Source organism: Schistocerca nitens, chromosome 1 (assembly GCF_023898315.1).
Source record: "Schistocerca nitens isolate TAMUIC-IGC-003100 chromosome 1, iqSchNite1.1, whole genome shotgun sequence".
NCBI classification, from domain to species: domain Eukaryota; kingdom Metazoa; phylum Arthropoda; class Insecta; order Orthoptera; family Acrididae; genus Schistocerca; species Schistocerca nitens.
In genome coordinates, this window is record NC_064614.1 from 1,057,981,367 (window position 1) to 1,058,005,125 (window position 23,759).

The 23,759-nt window shown below is 40.5% G+C and overlaps 1 protein-coding gene across 14 annotated transcripts in view; it reads right to left on the reverse strand.

Moving 5' to 3' along the window:
* LOC126197486 (WD repeat-containing protein 76-like) overlaps positions 1-23,759 on the reverse strand; it is a 400,466-nt gene that overhangs the window by 75,206 nt on the left and 301,501 nt on the right. For 6 of the 14 annotated variants that reach the window (XM_049934649.1, XM_049934650.1, XM_049934639.1 and 3 more), the window contains exons 4-5: positions 20,213-20,319; positions 10,161-10,287 (exon numbers count right to left, since the gene is read on the reverse strand). The exons of 7 other annotated variants lie outside the window; for them this stretch is intronic. In XM_049934649.1, the coding sequence (XP_049790606.1) occupies positions 10,161-10,287; positions 20,213-20,319 (234 nt within the window). The remainder of the gene's footprint in view (positions 1-10,160; positions 10,288-20,212; positions 20,320-23,759) is intronic. One more of the 14 variants, XM_049934641.1, reaches the window with a different exon arrangement.

Consider the following 23,759-nt stretch of genomic DNA (forward strand, 5'->3'; position numbering starts at 1 on the left):
GTATCACACTATTTGTAATGGAACTTTTGTAAGACTAAGACCTTACTGACTGGACATGGTACTTTGCTTTACACCTTATAACATGTTCATGGGTACCGAAGTTTTTATTTATGTACACTACAGATAGAACAACATTACTAGCATATGGACAAGGGCAGTAATGTGCATTTTGATAGGACAAACACACAAATTTTACATCCATCTACTTTGTAAACAGCGTGATTTACAAGCCAGATACCGCCAACAGCTGCTGATGATGGTGCACACTGCCATCACCTATATCACATTGAGGAATATGTACCACATGCACAAGTCACTTCGTTTCTGAGCATTCAGAAACATGTTGAACTCTGCACGCTCAATGTTGACATTCGAAAGCACACTATCTGCCGACAGCTTTAGGGCTATTTCCCGTTCCAACAGTGTATCGACCACGGGAAGAATGATTGCTTAAATGCCTCCATGAATGCTGTAATCAGTCCAACCTCGTCCTATGGGAGATATGCAAGGATTGTAGTATAGTACTAGAAACTTTGTGAAAAGGTTTCTTCGTGGCAGTTTGCTGCATCTATCTTTAAGCGTCCACCGGCCATTTATGCTGCCCTTCTCTGTATCTGTCAAATTTTCCCTGTTGTTACTATTTATCACAGGTCCCACACATCTGAATAATATTCTAGGCTCGGTGGCATGAGTGTTCTGTAAGCAACATTCTTTACAGATTGGCAGCATTTCTCTAGTATTCTACCAATGAATACTAAGTCTACCACTAGATGTACCTAAGAATGAACCTACATAGTCATTCCAAATCATATCCTGTCAAGCCTGGCAATTCAGTGGTGAAGTGCTTGTCTGAAAAAATAAGATATCATGGGATCAAATCCCAGCCAGGCCACAGAAATTTTCAGTCTGCCTTTAATTGTGACAGAGTTGCCCCCAGTCATCAGCAAATTGAATTTAATTACTTGATATGACTGCAAATTGTTATACCCAGGTACTCACTCGTACAAGATGACAGACTCCAACTGTTACTTTTTTATATTATACTTGCAAGGTACTACATGTTTTCATTTTGTGAACTGCACATTATTATATTTTTGAACATTTACAGTTGCCAATCTTTGCATACTTTTTATATCTTACTGCGATCCAACTGAATATTTGTGCAGCTTTTTTCAGTCACTACAACATTTTAGATAACAATATCATCTGCAGAAAGTCTGAGATTGCTATTAATACTGTCTGTAAGACTGTTAATATACAACATGGATAGCAAAAGTCTCAACACACTTCCCTGGGGCAAACCAGAAGTCAATGAGTCTCCAGCCAAAATCATATGTTGCACCCTCCATATCACGAAATCCTCAATCCAATCACAGATTAAAACCACATGTTGCATCCTCCCTATAATAAAATCCTCAACCCAGTCATAGATTTCACTTGATGCTCTATACAATTGTACTTTCAATAATGGAGTGGTACTCAGACTAATGCTTTTCAAAGTCAAGATACTAAGACCAGCTGTGCTACATTCAATGTGCAGTAGTGGTTAGTTCCTGGCTGGCACGCTGTGGGTCATCAGTTCAAATCCAATCTCCAGTAAATATATGTTATGTAGAAGTTATGTAGCGTTTATCATATTGTCTAGGAGGTTATTGATATTTTTTATGTTTTTAATTTTTGCTTATTGCAGAATATTCTATGGTTGTATAAACAGTAGCACTGTGAGTGCAGGATGTAGTTCTAGTCTGGCTGTACGCGGGTGTCCATAATAAACTTGGTTTCAGAACAGTGTGTTGTACTTCACTGATGACCCTGCTTTCAGATTTGGACTCAGTTGTAGTTATGACACAATGTTGTTTGGTGGAGATGCTGATTATTTCAAAACATTGACATCACCACAATTCTAAGTCAGCTGCTTATAAGGCATTCATCAGCATTTTCCGGGGACAACAAAATGGCTGAAAGGTTTCGCCCAAACTGCCGAAGAAAAGAGGTGGGATGACATGATGTGTTTGGAAAATGTGTATTACTTTTACTGTGTGGCAAAGCTTAACAGTGGTTTGAGAACAGTGAATCTAAGTTCAATAGCCCAGACAAAATCCAGGATGAAATGAAGAAAACATAATCAGTAGGAAGTGTAATTAGTGGAATAATGAGAGAAAAAGGGCCCAACGTCACAGGGAAATGACAGTCTTACATAAGGAATGTTTCGGCACTATCACATTGTGGATGCCAATAAGACAAAAATCTTATATTTGTTGAAAAGAGTTGATCTTCCAGTAAAATACGTCAACAACAGAGGAAATCATCAAGTGGCGACACCACATCATGGAAATTCAACAAAAGAGCTAGACGAAAGTGGTATCACTCACAAACGTGCTCCCTACAGCAGTTGTGGAAGATATACAGCACTTTATAGCAGCCAGAACAGTCGTACAGAGTAAGTAAAAGAAAGCAGAAATTAATCTCCACCTCATAGGTTAAAACATACTAGATAACAGATGTTTCAATCTTCAGCACCAATCTCCACCACAAGTCGAATGCACCAGGTAGAATGGATTCACTAATGCCACAACCATCAATCAACAACCCAGCACACAACCACCACTGATTTGCACGTAAAAAGAAAAGATATTTGAAGGACATAAGACAAAGTACCTGTATGTTTCCACTGTGGGCGCACTGGACATACTGTATGCTACTGCCAAGAAAGATGACAAATTTTTGATGAATAATATATCACAAAACATCAACCATCACAAAATCTATTCACACTAGTGAACTGCAAATGATTATTGTCAAAGTGTGGGACAAAGCACAGTGGCATACTCTAGTTGAGATCACTCCCCCAACACACCACATCCACTCCATATCACATACAGAGATACCATCCACTCATCTTGCCACTGAACTAAGCAAAACTAAGCAAGATGAAGCCACCTCAGGTGAAAATCTTCCTTGGACAGCAGTTACCACGAAGTCAGGAAATCTAACTAATGTTAACAATTACTGTAATACTGAATGCTTATTTTTGTCAACTATAGAAGACTATATTCATTTATATGAAAGAAACTGTGCTGAAAGTTGCAAATGGGAAATATCTCCAACTGACAGCAACCTGTATTGCAAGATTAACTATCAATAATACAACAGTGTCATTCAAATTTGACATTTTATTTGAATGTAATCATAACGTTATTCTCAGATTTGACTTCTTGCAGCCATCACAAGGAGTCAGACTGTAGAAGATCAGGGCTCTGAAGTGACGAAGCTATTCCAACACGCACATATAACAAAGGTTGCTCGAGTGGTTGTTTGCCACTGAAGATGCTGTATCCAACCTTCGTCAAGAACTGAGCCAGAGTCATCAATCAAGATGAACTGTAATGCTTTTGACAGTTGCAAAAAGCTACTCAGATGCACTAAACAAATTTATATTCCAGTGACCACCACAAGCACTGCAGTTGGTCAACACTGCATCAGTAATTGTCAGGAGGAGCCATAACTCACCCCTAAAGGTACTTGCATAGGAAAAGCAGAACCAATAAAGGATGGGCAGCTCAGTGTCATCAACAAGTAATCTTGCTCCACTATCACTATACACAACGCAGTGGAGGAAGTTACTATCACACTGCCAACACATCTGGCCTAACCAAGAAACTACATTGATGAGTGTTAACAGTTCTATTCTAATCTTTGCATACTTTCAAATCCAGAGTGGAGAGAAGAAAAACCAAGTGGCCCATGGTCAACATCGTATCAACATGACCGTCCACAAAGAAGTCAGCATTTGTATAGGGTGTCACTGGCTGAACAAAGCATAATTTGAGAGAAAGGGGAGAAGATGCTGCAAGATGATGCTACTGAACCTTCAGCAAATCATTCGTCCTCTCCTGATCTTTGTGAAGAAGGATGACACATGGTGTTTTCATGTCAAGGCACTCAATAAATTCACTATGCAAGATTGTTTATCTATTGTCAAGCATTTCTGACACCATAGACAGCACGAAAGGATTAAAGTAATTCTTGATTGTGGTATGCAAACAGGCAACCAGCAATTTTAATTTGACAAGGCTGACAGAGTCAACTGTCTTCATAGCTCTTGATGCCCTCTACGAGTTCAAAATTATGTCATTTGGACTACGTAACGCTCCGGCCACCTTCAAGCATTTGACGGACAACCTGCTTAGACACATTACATTGACAATGTGTGTTTGCTGTCTAAAGAACATGTGAGCTGGCTGAGAACTGTTTAAGAATGTTCAAATGACAGACCACCACCTGAACCGCAAAAACTGCCTATTCATCACACGAGAAACAGTATCTCAGGGCATCTAGTTAATGGCAATGAACTCTGTCTCAATCAAGAGCAAATGCAAGTAGTCACAGATTTTCCAACTCCTCAGCACATTCAAGATTAGAACAGTTCTTGGAATATGTTTGTGCTATCAGCAATTTATAAAAGATTTCTGTACCATGGCAGGTCCCTTGCAAGAACAACTGCAGGGAGACACCAGATTTTCCTGGAATGAGATTCAAGAAAGATTGATTGCTGTCTTTAAAAAGGCACTAACAACTTCTCCAAAATTCACACCAATACTGATGGTTATGGGATAGGTGCAGAGCGGCTCAAATTCATGAGGGTGCTCAAAAAGACGATAGCTTGTGAATTCGGAGTCTTCTCTAAGCCTGAGATGACGTACTCTACAACCAAGAAAGAGTGCCTTGCATGTTGTTTGGGCCATCAACAAGTCCAAGTATTATTTGACAAACCATTCACTGTTGTGTTGGACCACAATTATATATGCTGGCAAGCCTAAGGGACCCACTAGGTGGAGTGATGAGATGGGCACTGAGGCTTCGGGAGTACAAAATCACAGTGGTATACAAAAGTGGATGCAAGCAGAAGGATGCCAAAAACCTTTCCAGGAACACAGCAGCATGGATGCAATCTCATCGCTACATTAAATGACATTGCTGCTGAACAGAGAGAAGATGGAGCAGTACTGAAATCCTTAAAATCTTGGCGGAAGAACCAACCAAAGGAGAATAGCAACTAATAAACAGAACATTGTATAAGAGGAACTATGAGACAATGAACCATAATGACCAGCTATCATGAAGCATTTCCATGACGATCCAACATCTGACTACCTGGCATTTATGAAGAATTTAGACAGAAACAGATGTAGGTATCACTGGCCAGTATGAATGTACAGTCTCATGGTGATGAATCAATAAAATCTTCTCGGGCTTCCACTGATGTCAGGTAGTTAAAATCCCATTAAATGAAACAAGTTAGCTGTTACCAGTCACTGTTTTATTTATCTCCACACCATGTTTCAAAGGTTTAAACCTCAATTATCACGTGGATTTACATTAGTTAGTATGACATTTGTGTGTGTGTTGTGTTACAATTTTTTGGAGAAACAAGACACTATTTCAGAACATGGTTTTGGGTTTCTTCTTAAAAAATTAAACTTATAGCTAACAGTAAATATAAAATAAGTAGAACAGAGTACCTTCAGTGGTCACAGGTTCCTTTCACTGTCAGAACACATCACATGTATACTGACATATTTGTAAACAAATATGGTGTCTGGAAACTGCTAGGTGCAAGGTTTGTATAGCAAAAAAGAAGACATTATCGCAAAGCACAAAGAATATACATCGTAACAACATTATTAGAGAATCATTTTTTTTAAGGATTTGGAGGTGTTTGTTTTGAGGTGTCGAATACATGTGTTGGAATACATTCTTCAGGTGCCATATAAATCAGATTTTGTTGCTATGTAAAGTTTGCTCTCCTACACTCACTCTTTCCACCCACTCTCTCCCTCTAACTTTCTCTTTCTCTCCTTCTGCCTCCAGCCTTTCATATCTATCTATTAATCCCAATCAAAATTGTTATTTATGTATAATTTTACCGCTGTAGCCAATATGATTATTGTACTTAAAGTCTGTAACATTTCACCTGATTGTATAAACAGGTATGAAGTTCAAGCTGTTTCAACTTGTTAAAATCTGATTTATATGCCACCTGAAGTATTTATTGCAACACATGTATTCGACACCTCAAAACAAACACCTCCAAATCCTTTAAAAAATTATTCTGTAATAATGTTATGGTATATATTCTTTGTACTTTGCGATAATGTCTTCTCTTCTGCTATATGAACCTTGCACCCAGCACTTTCCAGACACCATATTTGTTTACAAATATGACAGTATACATGTGATGTGTTATGACAGCGAAAGGAACCTGTGACCACTGGAGGTACTCTATTTTACTTATTTTATACTTACCGTTAGATGTAAGTTTAATTTTTTGTAAGAAGAAACCCAAACCCATGTTCTGGAACACTGTCTTGTTTCTCCACTAGACAGAGCCACAAGATCCTCCAAAAAACTGTAACAAAACACACACACAAATGTCATACTAACTAAATCCACCTGATGATGGAGGTTTAAACCTTTGAAATGTGTCGTGGAGATAAATAGAACGGTGACTGGTAACAGTAAACTTGTTGTTTCATTTAATGTCAATAACAAGCACGGTAAAGCCTAACCTAAAATGTTCGCATTTAAAGACATTGGCCAATAAGCACTCAGTGTAAACTGATGTTAAACAGAGACATTAGGATACATTCGCAAGCAACACAGCGAAACAAGACAACAGGCTCCACACAGTTATTGCTGCTCCACAGCTGCAAGACTGAAATGACAATGTATACATTGTTCTTAATTCAAGATGATGACACTCAGGATGACTTCATGAAACACAAACCCAAGGACAAAACAAGCAAGACATTTGACTCATATGGACCCTGAATGCTCAGGAGAAAGAGAGTGCAGTAATACCAAACAACGGCCGGTGAGAAACAGTCCGAGAGACTAGATATGAATTTTTACTCCTGTGCAGAATGTGGGACTATTCAAAAAGTTGCAGACGCACTACTTTGGGCCGTATCATATCCATCAGTTGTCAGACATCACATATACCATAAGAACTAATTACCAACTTTATGGCCAACCTGAAAGCACATATAGCTCTCCTTGATGATCACCCACCCTATTCAGAGCCATGCAACTTTTGTATTGTCCATGGAATCATCATAAATCATGATGGCTTCAATGTAATTCTGTTTGTCTAATTGTATACCTCTTTCAGTTTCCTTCTCTACTACACTGCAGCTGTTCTTTGTTCATATGGTCTACGTTTCATCCAGCTATTTTATTTGGCAGTGACATAATGCAAAGGTTACTTTCCTCCTCACAACAAATTGTGCTATTTTAAAACTGTCCACACATGAAATTGCATACCACAGTTTCAGTTTCTCCCTAGCCTGTTTTACCAACTGCTTCCAATTTTCTTTAAAGATGTTGCAGCCATTTGACTGCAACAATTTTTATTTTATTGTTATACGGTTCAGAATTCGCTGTATTTCATATCAGTCTGATATCTTTTGACATATAAAAAAGTTACTGTACTTTAAAGTGGCCTATGGCTGAACTCTGGATCATATAACAATAGAATAAAAGTTATTACCATCAGACAGTGGTACCGTCATTAAAAAAATTACAATGACTATGGTTCCAGCCAAAATAAAAATTGCACACAATCAGATTTTCAACATTAATAAGGTAAAGCAAATTGCACAAATTTTATGTGTAAAATATTGAATAAGGATGTTACCTCTATTTTTCATGTGGGAGAATGGAAACCCCAAGATCGTCAGCTGATTAGTCATCTCTCATAATGACCACATAGTCTTCAGTATATTCGCTGCTGCTGTCCTCATCCTCTGATAAAGAAATTACAGTATTATAAACGTATTCTTCTCTTACATCTTCTTCTATGTTTGACCTTGTAATCTCTTACTGCATGTGGTTCACAACGTTCTTCCAATTGTCTGGCATTATTCGTGTGACAGCCTCATTTAACAGCCTCTTTAGTCTCACAACGTAAAGGTTCTGTTTCGTTGCGCTACATCTGCTTTTATTTGAGCCTAGACGAGTTCAACTGTGTTGTAATGGCAGTTGTACAGTGGAAGACATAACTCTGTGGCCATGGTTCTCAGCTAATGTATTAAACAATATAATGCATCTTCTGTGGCTTATATCGTTTCACTAATTCCGGAAGTTCCACTTTCCGCATATTCTGCTCAGAGCCTATTTTATTATCTTTCAACCAGCTGACTATTTCATCTCTCCTTGCAGCAGCCGCTGGTGCCTTATTTGTCAGAATGGTATGGTGCATTGTCCATTAGAAAAACACTACCAGACGTGACGTTTGGTAGCAAACAAGTAACGAACCAGTCTTTGAATGTATCTGCATTCATCTCCTCGTGGTAGTCAGTTTTTCTGACTGAAACACCATCATAGCACTGGGCACAAAACCATTTATAGAGCCAGCATGAACTATAATTAGTCACCCTCCCTTACCAGTTGGCACAATCACACTCAAAGTTCCGTGGCACGCGTCATCTTTCCATGCGACAGAACGTGCACGACGCACGTTGACCCATGTTTCGTCAATCCATATTACATTTTCCAGATTCACTGCTAAAACAAAATTTCCATGCTACAATGTCTCCGCCGTTCCATTAATAACTTTCATCCTGAGAACTTTTTCCAGTGGAAGCCAGTTTTTTTCAAAACAATGGAAAGACTTGTCATTCTGCTTGTGAACAAACCACTGTCCGACAGTGATGCCATGAACTTTTTAAGTGTCAGATACTCCTTCCTGCTGTAGTATGCGTATCTATGTTGCCTGATGACACTTTTGTTCAAGTTATCTGTTTCTGTCACACGTCACAATCTCTTCCTTGACTTTCCAGGCGTCACAATAACAGGGCTCGCATGTGAATTGGCAGCATCTATCATTTGTGACACCCTTCACTGTCACTGTAGAGATGTTCAATGCTTCTGCCACTGTCAAACACTTTACGGTAATTTTCAAGAATGATTGCCTATCAAAGTTGCGGTGTCCAAACATTACATATCGTACGTGCGATCATAAATCGATCGTGCGACTCTGGTGGCAGGCGTTGTGATCAATTATTTGTGATCGTCATTTTTATCTGTTTTCCATCGTTCCCTTACCTGCTCTAAATTACATACTTCCGTGAATTATTTGAGTTGCTAGGGAATCCCAGACGATTTATGTCGTTAGTGAGTGGGATGTCCGCTGTTCTTGAGGATTCTTCGACAGGTTCTCACACATGGAAAAATCTAATTCCATGTTTATCCAGCGCAGAAAATTGTTCGACTTTTTGTCGCAAATATGGATTACTACCGGATGAGGAAAGAAGAGACTGTGTAGACTGTGGTGGTGTGAAGTGTGTAAAACTCCGTAAGAACAGTTTCGATGCTGAAATAATGTTTACAATTTCACTGCGGACAGTGTGGGAAACGAACGAGTAGCAGGAAGAATACGTGGTTCTTCCAGACTATCCATCCAGTCCACTGTAATGGACCCTCACATAATGACAACACCGACGACGAGTAAGGTAAGTCGTCTCCTTTTCAATTACAAGTATTTTTGTAACGCTCTTCTTTTGTCGTTGCTGTAGCAACCACCCTAAACTAACTCCTAACGCCTGCCACCAGAGTCGCATGATCGATTTATGATCGCAAGTTCGATATGTATCGTTTGGAAACCACCGCAACTTTGATAGGCAATCATTCTTGGAAATTACCCACTTTACTCACTGATATAGAAGGCCCACCATTATCCCTTTCCCGTTCAAAGTAAATAAGAAATCTGTATATAAATTCATGTGCTTAGGATTTCAGCTTAGCTCCTTTCCCAAAAGCCCTCTTCTCTGCACTAAAGACAGCCATTTTCCACTTATACACACTTTTCCACAGCAAGAAACTCACAGTAGTAGTGGAAATCACATGTATACACACAAACCTGAACATGGCGTGTGGCGCAACTGACAAAGCACCAGTCACCCAACACTACAGCGTTGCCATGGTAACATAAGCAGAAGCTCACGGTCTGATTAGCCGTCGTGGATATGCGAAGCATGTGCGCCATGGCCACGACAACTGCCAGAGCTCTTCTCTTGCCATATGGAGTATAGGTATTTGATTATACATTCACATACCAAATCATTCTGAAAAGGCTTCCTATATTTATGAAAACAACTCACCTGGTAAGATTATCTGCCTCTAAAGCTGGCCCAGTTAGTTTCTGTGTTAAATGTGGCTTCAAATCAAGCAAATAATCATTTGAAATTGTTTCAGAGTCACTATCTGACAACTTCATATCAATGGGATCTGGAAAGATACACGAAATGAGAAAGCTAAACAATAAAAAATTCTCACAGTACATAAAACACATTTTTAATACATGGAATACTTAGAAAATAAACCACGAGACTATAAATATTAACTAAGAAGGCTATACATGTCAATGGTAGAAATCTACTCTTAGAGGACAATGCAGACACATACTTTGAAATTGTAACTTTATTCTTTAAAAGCTACAGAATAAAAACCGAGGAATGATGAGGCATGCCTAACAGCTTTTAATTTATTCCAGTTACTTATGTTTGAATTCTTTTGATGAGTACATTGGGTGGGGTTCACTGCTGCCTTTCACGCATTTATCAGGAAAACTGACAATTACAGGTTACATTCCTTTACGAACATAATTTTAAAAAATGGGGCAGGGGATGGAGAATGTGGAATTACTTTTCCTAACTTTACTGCATGGGACATATTCGAAATTTGGTAGCTAGTAACCTGGCACGAAAACAACGTTGCTCCTACTAACAAGAGAAAATGTCAATTTTAAATTTCTCGCATTAGTACAAGGAACAGAAGAGCAGAAGAAACAGTGTTATTCAAAAGGAGCTGGTTTTTGTATCCTTAGGACTGAAGAAATTTGAATCAGCACACTGCACAATCAAGTAATGAAACAATACTTTGAAAAATTGAAATCTGTAATCCAAGACTGTGGACAAGTTGGAACAAATCTGGTAAACAAGCTGAAATTAAGATGAAGATGAAATTGGTAGCAGAGTTTTACAATGTAACTGATACTGAAGATGTGGGTTTATAGTGGGCTAGTTGACAGGTGTGGACAAGGATAGGAACCAGGGCAGTTTTCATATTGTCTTTACATAACAAACAAGCATTTCTAACTTCTCGTGACGTAATGAATAATGCATTAAATTTCAGGCATGCAGTCGTGCAGTTACTACTACTTCAACTGATATTTCAGCCACATATCTTCCGGCCATCCTCATAGTGAGTCACAAAACAAATGACAAGCTGCCACGATGGCCTTATATGCTCTTCCACAGCAGTCACAGATGCTGCTCGGTGGAAAAGAGGTACACCTACACAAACCAATGCATATTCGATGGCTGTAACACTTTGATGCCTCCTCTGCAATTTAGTTACAGCAAGAGCCAGATTCCACGTCTTATCCAAATTAAAATCATATCACTATTTATGAAGTAATCAGTGAATCTAGTTTCCAAGGCTTCCTTGAAAACAGAATCCAAAAACATAAAAGGTGGATGTTGAGATCTTCATGTCACTGTAGTCCATCAAATGGTCGGTATCAATACAATGTTCTGCCTCAGCTGTCTTGTCTGGCTCTAGTAAGTATGTGTATCTCCAGTTTTCCACCAAGGCTTAAGAGAAAGACAGGCCACGGCACATACATTACGAAGGTAGGACTGAACTTGCTTGCCTCAGCAGACAGAATGCATTTCTAAATCTGCTAACTCGCAGCTGGGTGTGTACGTACTAACAAGAACTGCATCTTCTAGTGGAATCTGCTGTTATGAAGTCTTACTGATAACAGTACTACAACAAAATTTGATTTAAGAAGAGTACCCAATATAAATGGTGTAACTGCTTGTTTATAGCCTTTAGTCTCTTCTGATTAACAGTCCTCATCTCATACAAGAAGTGGTGCCTTGTGCAACTGGTAATCATTTTGTCACGATTTTCATTTTATTGTATGGAAGTACAGCTGAAAAATTTTAAGTAGGCATATGAACTTCCGATATTTGTAGGACTAATAACAGTAAGACTCCGTAATAGCAGTTTCCAGTAGAAGCTGCAATTCTCGTTTGAATGTACACACCTAAATACAGGTGTAGAAATGTAGTTAGTCAAATGAGGCCGGGCGAGCAAATGAGGCCGGGCGAGCAAATGAGGCCGGGCGAGCAAATGAGGCCGGGCGAGCAAATGAGGCCGGGCGAGCAAATGAGGCCGGGCGAGCAAATGAGGCCGGGCGAGCAAATGAGGCCGGGCGAGCAAATGAGGCCGGGCGAGCAAATGAGGCCGGGCGAGCAAATGAGGCCGGGCGAGCAAATGAGGCCGGGCGAGCAAATGAGGCCGGGCGAGCAAATGAGGCCGGGCGAGCAAATGAGGCCGGGCGAGCAAATGAGGCCGGGCGAGCAAATGAGGCCGGGCGAGCAAATGAGGCCGGGCGAGCAAATGAGGCCGGGCGAGCAAATGAGGCCGGGCGAGCAAATGAGGCCGGGCGAGCAAATGAGGCCGGGCGAGCAAATGAGGCCGGGCGAGCAAATGAGGCCGGGCGAGCAAATGAGGCCGGGCGAGCAAATGAGGCCGGGCGAGCAAATGAGGCCGGGCGAGCAAATGAGGCCGGGCGAGCAAATGAGGCCGGGCGAGCAAATGAGGCCGGGCGAGCAAATGAGGCCGGGCGAGCAAATGAGGCCGGGCGAGCAAATGAGGCCGGGCGAGCAAATGAGGCCGGGCGAGCAAATGAGGCCGGGCGAGCAAATGAGGCCGGGCGAGCAAATGAGGCCGGGCGAGCAAATGAGGCCGGGCGAGCAAATGAGGCCGGGCGAGCAAATGAGGCCGGGCGAGCAAATGAGGCCGGGCGAGCAAATGAGGCCGGGCGAGCAAATGAGGCCGGGCGAGCAAATGAGGCCGGGCGAGCAAATGAGGCCGGGCGAGCAAATGAGGCCGGGCGAGCAAATGAGGCCGGGCGAGCAAATGAGGCCGGGCGAGCAAATGAGGCCGGGCGAGCAAATGAGGCCGGGCGAGCAAATGAGCCGGGGCGAGCAAATGAGCCGGGGCGAGCAAATGAGCCGGGGCGAGCAAATGAGCCGGGGCGAGCAAATGAGCCGGGGCGAGCAAATGAGCCGGGGCGAGCAAATGAGCCGAGCGAGCAAATGAGCCGGGGCGAGCAAATGAGCCGAGCGAGCAAATGAGCACAGGCCTACCTTGGTGACATACACGCCGCACCCTATCTATCTCACATGCCTTTGTTCCAAGCACCTCTCATGAATGGTATGTGTTGTCTAACCTTCACATAACCAAGGAAGGCTGCAATCTCCATAGCAGACTGGAAGATCACCATAACACGGTTGTCGTCGAGAATACGCCTTACCTTCAAAGAAAGAGCACCCACTTCTTTTTGGGATTCCATTTTCACAGAAGTCATAGAAATTAGATTAACTGATAATAAATTGAGGTAATTGTTTTAATTTGGATAAGATGTGGGATCTGGTTCTTGGTGTAATTAAATTGCAGGGATGTTGAGTTGTTACCACCACCAAATATATACCAATAAGTAAATCGAGTGCGTGAACACTTTCATCACAGTTGGTGCATGTGTAAGTGTACCTCTTTGCTACCGACCAACATCTGTGACCCGCATGCTCAGTACCACCACAGTGGAGCATATAAGGCCACACTTGGAACCTTGTCATCAGTCTTGCAACTCACTCTCAGGATGGCTGGATGATTCATAGATAAAATATGAATTAAGTGGTAGTACTTGTGCAGCTGCATGCCCAAAATTTAATGGATTACCAAACAAGCAAGTCAAAAAGGAAAATCTCCCTCAGAATTTTGCTTCATTTACAAAATACAGAGAGGTTAGCCAGTATTTACCTCCAAGCGCAACAACTCTTAGCACAGCTGACTGAAATATAGTAAATAAAAACAGTTAAACCTGGCTTTCAGACAAAATGGTTCCTTCTTCACTGGCTAAAAGAAGGAGTGGAGTCCAAGTCACTTAGAATCTATGCTGAAATGGTAGTTTCAAAACAAAAAATAGATTGAAAGTGTGAGACGTGAAGACAATGGTAAGGTCAAAAATGTGCCCACCATGGACAAAAATAAATGAAAATTCTAACAAGTTGCATTGTGTAGTGCTTGGCAACGAGGTGGTGTTCCAGCCTAAAAACTGATAAAATTTTGGTCCTACATCAAATCAACTAAGTGGGTTGAAGGCTTCTAAACAGTCATGCATCGATCAGTCTGGTGTAGCAATAGGAGACAGCAACAGGAAAGCTGATGTTTTAAATGCTGTGTGTAAAAATATTTCTGCAGGAGGAGCACACAGACATACCAACATTTAACCGTTGCACAGACTCCTGTACAGGAGTCATAGAAACAGACCTCCCTGGCATTCAGATGCAAGTGCACGAGTTTTAGACAATAATGGGCAAAGTCTGAATGGATGCCAATTAGGTTTTACTGGGAGTACTCTTTGGCACTTACCCCTGACACAGCTTGCACCTACTGTCAATACTTAATCCAGCACAAAGTGCCCCCTGTATCCTAAACATTGTTTCACAGCAAAACTGTTGAGCATATCCTAAATTCAAATACAATAAACTTCCTTCGTGAGGCAAAAAAAGGGACTGTCCACAAATTACTCATGCGAAACACATCTGCCCCTTTACTCACACAGTACCCAGCAAACCACGGATGAAGGGCAACAGGCAGATTCCATAGTCCTACATTTGCGGAAAACATTTAAGACAGTGCTCCACTACCGATTGTTGAAGGTCTGACCATACAGACTAGGTTCCTGCATATGTTCAAAAGTAACAGAACCTAGCATGTTTTCCTGGATGGCAAGTGTTCATCAAAGAAAAAGGTATTGACAGGAGTACCCCAGGAAGTATCGCTTGACTGGTCATTTCCTACACACACTAACCATCTGACAGATAGGGTGAGCAATAATCTGCAACTGTTTGCTGAGATGCTGTTGTGCATGACACACTTTCCTCATCGAGCAGCTGTAGTAGGATACAAGATGACTTACAATTTCTCTTTGGTGTAATTAATGGTAGCTTGTGCTAAATTTAGAAAAAACTGAGTTAATGTAGAGGAGTATGAAAAACAACCCTGCAAAACCCACACAAAGTATTGGTAATGTGCTACTTGACAGTCATCATTAAATACCTAGGCATAACGTTGTGATGCAATACGAAATATAACGAGTATGTAAGGTCAGCAGCAGGTAAGGCAGATGGTCGACTCAAGTTTACTGCAGCAATTTTAGGAAAGTGAAGCTTATCTATACTGGACAGCACATATAGATCACTACTGTGACCCATTCTTGAGTACTTCTGAAGTGTTCGGCATCCCAACCAGGTCAGATTAAAGGGAGACACTGAAACACTTCAAACTCCTTTGAGAGTTTGGAGAAAAGAAGACATACTTTTCAGGAAACACTGTTGAGGAAATTTAGAGAACAGGTACTTGCAACTGACTAAAAAAATTCTACTGCTGCCAAAATACATTATGTATAAGGTCCACGAAAACAAGGTGAGAGAAATTTGGGCTTGTATGGAGTCATATAAGCAGTCTTTTCCCTCACTCCATCTACAATCGAAACAACAACAATTACATATACAGGGTGGGGAAAAATTGTGTCACGAAATTTTAACCCTGGATAGCTGATTCCAGTAGGAACCAAAATTACTAATGTTGTGTAGGTCGACAATGCACCATTTTTAAACTATGGAAACTTGGCGCCATGCACTCCAATTGGCTGTGGGATTGCCCTGTTGCCATTCGTTGGTTGACGGGCAGCGCTATGGTTGTTGGTTCACATATACAAATGTCCCTCGCCCCGTCACTGCCCCAATGTGATACGCACACATGTGGAATAGGTCTTGCTGTTTGTCTCCACCTAATGTCAGAGACATTTACAAATAAGCTTCGCTTCGGAACACACACACGTCACCTGCAATTTAATAATATCGTAAGCACGGTGGCACAATATTCATTTGAAGAACAACGAGATATGGTTTTTGTTTATGGGCTAGCCGATGGTAATGCGCATGAGGCTTGACGGTTGTATGGAGAACGGTATCCAGCAAAACGGCACCCACACCTGCAAATGTTTACAGAAATTCACCAGCGACATGGTGAAACTGGTTCATTAGCAGAGTATCAAGGTGATGTTGGAAGACTTTGAACACGACAGGATGCTGCATTTGAAGAGTGTGTTCTCTAACGCTCCGAGAAAGCACCTACGAAAAGTGCTCAAGTGGTTGGACACAACATGGGTCACTCATCAGTTAGTGTGGGAGGTTTTGAGGGATGACAGCCAGCATCCATTTAGTTTCCACCCTGTCCAAGACCTAAACCCTGTGGCAGACTGCAAACACAGCCTAGGGTTTTGCTGGCAGTTTGTGCGATATGTTGCACAAGATCCCGACTTGTGCGCCATTGTGTTGTTTACCAACGAGGACACCTTACATCAAGATGGCCTTTACAACACTCGAAATGTTGATCACTGGGCAAGCGGAAATCCCCACGTCATATACATCCATGGGGACCAGGAATAATTTACTCTCAACATTTGGGCAGACAACCAGGAACAATTTACGCTCAACATTTGGGCACACAATGTGGGTGTTGGGCACGCAATGTTGGTGACCATCTGACTGGGCCTGTCCAATCTACATCCTCAACTTACCGGGGCAAATTATGTTCATTTTTTGCGAGAAACTCTAACCGATCTGCTGGAAGATGTTCTCCTGCACATACAGCTACGCATGTGGTTGCAGCACGATGGGGCATCCGCACGTAACAGTCGTGCTGTGTGTTGATATTTAAATTAACTCTTCGACGACAGGGTAATTGGCAGAGATGCTCATAGGACATGGCCCCCATGATAACCAGGCCTCACACCACCGGAGTTTTTCCTGTGGGGATTCTTCACAATTCTAGCTCACCCACCTGGATGCGAACTACCTAAAAATTAAGAGGAATTAATGGATCGAATTCAACGTGCCACCAATTACATCAGGCCAATGCCAGGAATCTTTGAATAAATTCGTCAAAACATTATTCGACGTTACCAAGCTTATGTCGTGTCAGAGGGTCACCAGTTTGAGCACCTGTTTTAAGTAAACAATGTCCTAGCTACAAAAAAGGCCCTTTTCAGGGCCAACACAATTTGTGAACAACTTTATGTACAAGAACTAACAACTGTAGACAGGTTTGTTCCCAGAACATCTAACCATTAAACTACAACAGATGTGTCGGGACACTGGTAGGTTCGCCCCCGGGCCCCCAGAGTGGAAGGGTGACGCACTAACATCAAGCGTGCGGGTCACCTTGGATACATCACCATCTCAAGCAGACAAAGCCTTTGTGGTCATGCATTGTCCAGAGCAGCTGGCAACAGGGCAATGCCGCGGCCAACCAGAGCACATGGTGCCAAGTTTCCATAGTTTAAAAACTGTGCGTTGTCAACCTACACTACATCAGTAATTTTGGTTCCTACTGGCATCAGCCATCCAAGGTTAAAATTTGGTGACAATTTTTCTCTGTCTTGTAGACGAGGAATCAGTGTGGCATTCATGTTTTTTTGGACGTGCACGAGGTAAATGTGGAAACAAAGTGTGGCGACATTATTACCAAATGTGTCCAAACAAGAACCAACATGCTGTTATTCTTTTCTTGGCTGCTGCAGGACAAACACTGATAACACATCCACGGGAACCTGAAAAATGTGTTGGGGCAGCATGTCTGTCAAAAACCACCATTGTGGAATGGTATGCCAAGTTCCGTGCTTTATAATAATGCACATCATCATACTGCAAATGTCATATACAGAAGTTACAAGAACTTAAGTGGGAGACATTCAAGCATCCCGCACTTTAGTGACGATCTCGTCTCATGCAATTATGTTTTCAATTCCTTAATAAAGGCCTTGAAGCGTTAAAAATTCCTGTCAGATGAGGACGTGCAGCAGGCATTTGCGGACTACTACACACAGCAGGACATGGTGTTACACCTACCAAGTATCTATTACCTGGTGCATCAGTGGGATGATTGCCTGAATGCTCAAGGAAATATTGCCTGACTGGTTTATCGATTCCGGACTGTACAGTCTTGAAATGGAAAGTTTTCGATCATTCCTTATAACAGGACAAATTCCAACTGGAATATTCTCGTGCATCTTAAATGGTGACAGTTACTCCCACATATTTTAAAAAATGTACTGGTAACCAGGATATTAAATATAAAAAATAAACTGTGAATACAAAAGGTCATATCAGGCCAGTTTAACCAAAGGTTGTAAAGATATTAATGAATACTGATGAACAGCAGATAAGAATACGCTGACACAGGGTGATGCGAAACACCTCTGTTGTAGTTCATAATTAAAGGGGGACATGGAGATCTAAAACAAATGCTCATTTGGATTTCCCCATACCAGATACTGATATTGTAAGGTCAATAAAAAGTACAAGAATAGCTTGGAGATTCAATAAAAAGGAGAAGCACAATTTTTAGATTGAATACGTTCTTTCACTGAGGTGACTGAAGTCATGGGATACCTCCTAACATCATGTCAGACCACCTACTGCTCTGCATAGCACAGCAACTTGAAATGGCATCGACTTAAGACACTGGAAGTCCCCTGCAGAAATATTGAGCCATACTACCTCTACAGCCATCACCAGTTGCTAAAGTGTTGCCAGTGCAGGATTTTGTGCATGAACTGTCCTCTCGATTATGTTCCATAAATGTTTGATGAGATTGATGTCTGGCAATCTGGGCGGCCAAACCATTTTCTCGAATTGTCCAGAACATCCTTTGAGCCAATTTTGATGAAATGTGGCCCACTGACATGACATTGATGTTTGGGAACATGAAGTCCATGAATGGCTGCAAATGGTCTCCAAGTAGCCAAATATAACCATTTCCAGTCAATGATCAGCTCAGTTGGACCAGAGAAAAACACAGCCCACATCATTACGAAGCCACCATCAGCTGGTGCAGTGGGTCCATGGCTTAATGGAGTCTGCACCACACTCAAATCCTACCATCAGTTCTTACCAACTGAAATCTGAGCTCATATGATCAGACCAGGGTTTTCCAGTCCTGTAGGGTCCAACCAATATAGCCACAAGTCCAGGAGGCACTGCAGGCAATGGCATGTTATTAGCAAAGGAACTCGCATCAATTGTTTGCTGCCATAGCTCTTTAACACCAAATTTTGCTGCACTGTCCTAACAGATACTTTGTCGTATGTCCCACAGTAATTTCTGTAGTTATTTCAAGCAGTGCTGCTTGTCTGTTAGCAATGATAACTCTGTGCAAATGCAGCTGCTCTCTATCATTAAGTGGAGGTCGTCGGCCACTGCATTGTCATATTGAATTACCTAAGATTACCACAACGGAATATCCCATGCGTCTAGCTCAAACTGTCATTCCACATTCAAAGGCTGTTAATTCGTGTTGTGTGACCATAGCAACCTCAGAAACCTTTTCATATGAATCAACTGAATATAAATGACAGCCCTGCCAACACAGAGCCCTTAAGTACACAGTACTACTGCCATCTGAAATAAGTGCATATCACTACCCCTTTACTTTTGTCACCTTTTTTGTAGACTGGGTGGACAATAAATGACAAAACCGTTTATGAATGGAAGCCAACCAGAAGAAGGCAAGCAAAATACAAAACAGTGGGCAGACAATGTTGCAGAGGTTACTGAAACTCTTAACTTGACTAAAAGAAGGGATCAGTTGATAGGCGACATTCTGAGACACTAAGGGATCACCACTTTAGTACTAGGGGGGATTGGGGAGGGGGGGGGGGGGGGAAGCAGTGAAAGTCTTAGAGCAAGATTAGGAGATCAGGTTCAGAAGGATGCACGTTGCAGTAATTATTCAGAGATGGAGGAGGTTACACAGGTAATTAGTATGGAGAGCTACATTGAACTGGAGAGAATACTAAGTCAGAGGATGGTGATGAACCATAATAGAGAGGGCAGATAGAGGTAACTCATGTAGGGGCTGGACCCATACAGAATTGTAATGTCATGAGACTTCAAACGTAATTATGTCTGCCACTGGCAAAAAATTTCTGAAAGGTGGAGGTAACTTTCAAACTATATTGGAACAAAAAACGTAAGGATCACTACTTACAAATAAAATTATTCCAACTCACCTGCAGGTTTTCTAGAAGATACTTCCAAGAAAGACTCCGAAGATTCTATAATTACTTCAGTACCATCAGGAGCTTGACCTTTGAGTCTCATGGAAGCACGGCGTGGCCTGCAATACAAATTGTGACCGAACACAAATGTCAAACAAATTGATTTCTTTCCACAAACAATTTTATTATAATAGGTATAAAAGTTATTATAATAGGTATAAAAGTTATTGTGACCATGTCAATAGAAAAAACTGTGTGAAGAGCATTTGTGTCCTACAAATTCTGGTAGAAACATGGTGACAGAAGCAGATGGATAAGGCTGATGGTACATCTCCTTAGTGACCTATCACACTCCTCAGCAACGAACTGTTTTTCTCCGTATGTTAATAGCAAGTGAAAAAATTGGCTTTTTCTGCATCATTTAGTGAGCTTACGCACACATTATGCTCTCCACATTCAACCACATACTTCTTTCCACATTCAACCATGTACTTCTGATCAGTTCAATTTTCTTACAAGCCATTACTTGACGATGATTGGTTCGTGGAGCACTCAACTGCACAGTTATCAGCGCCCAGACAAATTCCCAACCTTTGCGCAGTCCAAACTTGCCACTTTCAGAAATGATGATGAAGACAACACAAACACCCAGTCATCTCGAGACAGGTGAAAATATTATCCTAGAGTTACACTATTCAGATTATCTGGATACATGCTTATTACCTACCTTGACCGTGGGCTGGATTTCAGACAATACTTAAATGGTAAGAACTCTGATATATATTCATTAATTCATTCATTATGTTCTAGAGACCCCATTACAAGATAGGACCTTCAGGGACATAGAACAAAAAGTTAAATGAACAAAACACAAGATAAATCATATAAACTTATTCTGTACACTATATTAACAAGTAACTATCACTATACTGTTTATTGCTATCCCCGTTTACGTCAGTTAAATTTACACAAGTAAATCAGAAAGAAAGCTGCCACTTTAGGAAAACCTGCTGCATTCTCATCAGCTGCTGTTTATTTCTTAATGGTAGCTAATTTACTTTAATACATTGGTATTTCTCAATGAGAAACGTTACCCAGAACTGTGAAGACTGAGTCCTATTCAAGGTACCATTACCACACATCATGCTGGGTCACAAGTATACCACTACTTGCCATCGTATTGCAGTTGTGTACATCAGAGTTCAGTTCAAATTAATTTTTATTGTTAGTAACAAAAACTGTTAAGTAGTAAATATATTGGGGAAGAACACTTGGGGAAGAACACCAGCACACATAGTATAAGTCCATGTGCGACCCTACAAGTTCCCCCATTCTGACCAAGTCTTTGAGACACTGTTAATAAGATCCTCTCCCTCCTATTATTAAAATAAGACTCCTTAAATGCAAATGGGATATCATTCATGATATAACATTTCAACTTTTACTATCCACACAGTTTAAGGTTGTGCCAAATTCACAATATTCATCAATAGGAAAATTTTGCTTTTTGAGCTCTACTAGAACTTAATGTCTAATCTGTTTTATTGCTTTCTCTGTAGAGAAACATTTACAAAAGTCAAACACAGTCAATACATACATACATACATACATACATACTTCACTAAACACACAATGCATGGCAGAGTGTATATTGTACCACTACTTGACATTCCCTTTCTTGTTCCTCTCGCAAATGGAGTGAGCGAAAAACTATTATCTATATCATAGGTTCTCAACCTTTTCCAACCCATGACCCACTTTTCAAAGAAAAAATTACTCAACTTCCCCACCCCTTTGCTTTCAGAGAAAGGAAATCTGACCATCCCAATCTATAAGTAAACAACAAAGTTTTCCAACTAGCATTGATCGTAACATACTTTTAAAAAAAATTCGATGACAGTTTTAAATCAAGAATACCATATTACAGAAGTTTGGAAAGACATGGAAAGAGAAAACTGAAGATTACATTGTGAACTGTCATCAATTGTGCTGCAGTTGTTGAATTTTTAAGAGATTGCTCTAAATATTCAACCTGGCTCACAATTTTCATTAATGTTTAATTGGAATTGAATTTTTAAAATAATTTTATTAACAGGTATTATCAACGTTAGTGTCATTCACAAAGGTTAATTAACAAATATGTATTTAAAAATATTACATTATTTTTAGCGAGAGGGCTGAACTTTGTGTAATGATTAATTTTTCATTGTCTGGTGTCATGCTTGTCATCAGCAATCTTAATTCACGCACTACCACTGAAAGTCTCTTTTCTGCTCCCAGTAATTGGCTTTATAACCATGTGAAATCCTCTTTCTGCTAAATACAAAGATGGGAAAGCAATGAAATACTTCACTGCTATAGCTCATAAAGCTGGATAAAAATTAGGAATTTGTCTTTGAAGCCACAATTCTTGATATCCTTCTTTAATTTTAATTCTTCATTTGTTATAAATTCTATCAGCTCTTTCTGCAAGGGTAATTCTGATGTTTGTGGGTCAGAGAGTATTTCTGGTACTCAATCTGGAATGGTCATTTGAATGGGATCCTGAAATCTGCTTGTAAAATCTTGAAGTGTGCTCAGGTGCTGACAAAAAATTACACCTGTAGGGGACAAGTTCTCACACAAAAGCAGAAATAGTAGCCTTTGCTTCAATTAAACTGAAGTCGTATCCTTACAGCTGTAGATTCATTTCATTATGTTTGCTGTGTGAATCCGTCAAATAAGATATATCACTCTTAAATTTCAGTAAATTATTCCTCAATAAATGATCTTTTGTTTTCAAAATATGTTACAACTGTATCAAAGAGGTTATGAAATATTTTTACGCATATACCTTTGACACCCAACAAATCTTTATGTGCAAGAGCACAGGGTTGAAATATTCGTCGTTTTGATCACATAGCTTCTGAAACAATTTGTCACTGAGTGCACCACTGCTGATCTTGTTCAACACATTATTTACATACTGTAAAGAGCTATGAAGGCGATCACTAAGGATTTTCGCTACCAAATGTTGTCTGCGAATAACACAATGTATGGCTACAATGTTTGATGCGGCTTTTTTAAAATCTAAAATTAGCTTATGGAATCATACCCCAGTGTAGTAACAAGTATAGACAATTGTACAATATTTCACAGAAGAGTATCTTTCTTTAAAGTAGTCTTCTGATGCAAATTGGTTACTAATTTTGTGGTAAATAACAGTGCCTAACAAATATTTTCTTTTATGAAACGTACTTAAGCAACAAGTAAACTATCGTTATTTCAAAATACTGATTCATCAACCTTCAAAGAAAGCTCTAATCTTTAAAAGAAAAAAAAAAAGATAGATAAATAATGCTAGTGCTTTCTTAACCTCCTCCGACATTTCATCAATTCGTCTCTGAATTTTGCTATTGCTCATTGGGACTTTATTAATTTTTTTCCCTCCCAAACTTTGACATAATCTAATTCTTGCCATACCCATCCCAGCATGGCATCGTCAACTGTGGCAGTTGCTTCCCATATTCTCTCCCGGAGCTGTGCTACATCACATGACGAGTGAAATCTGGTGATAGAG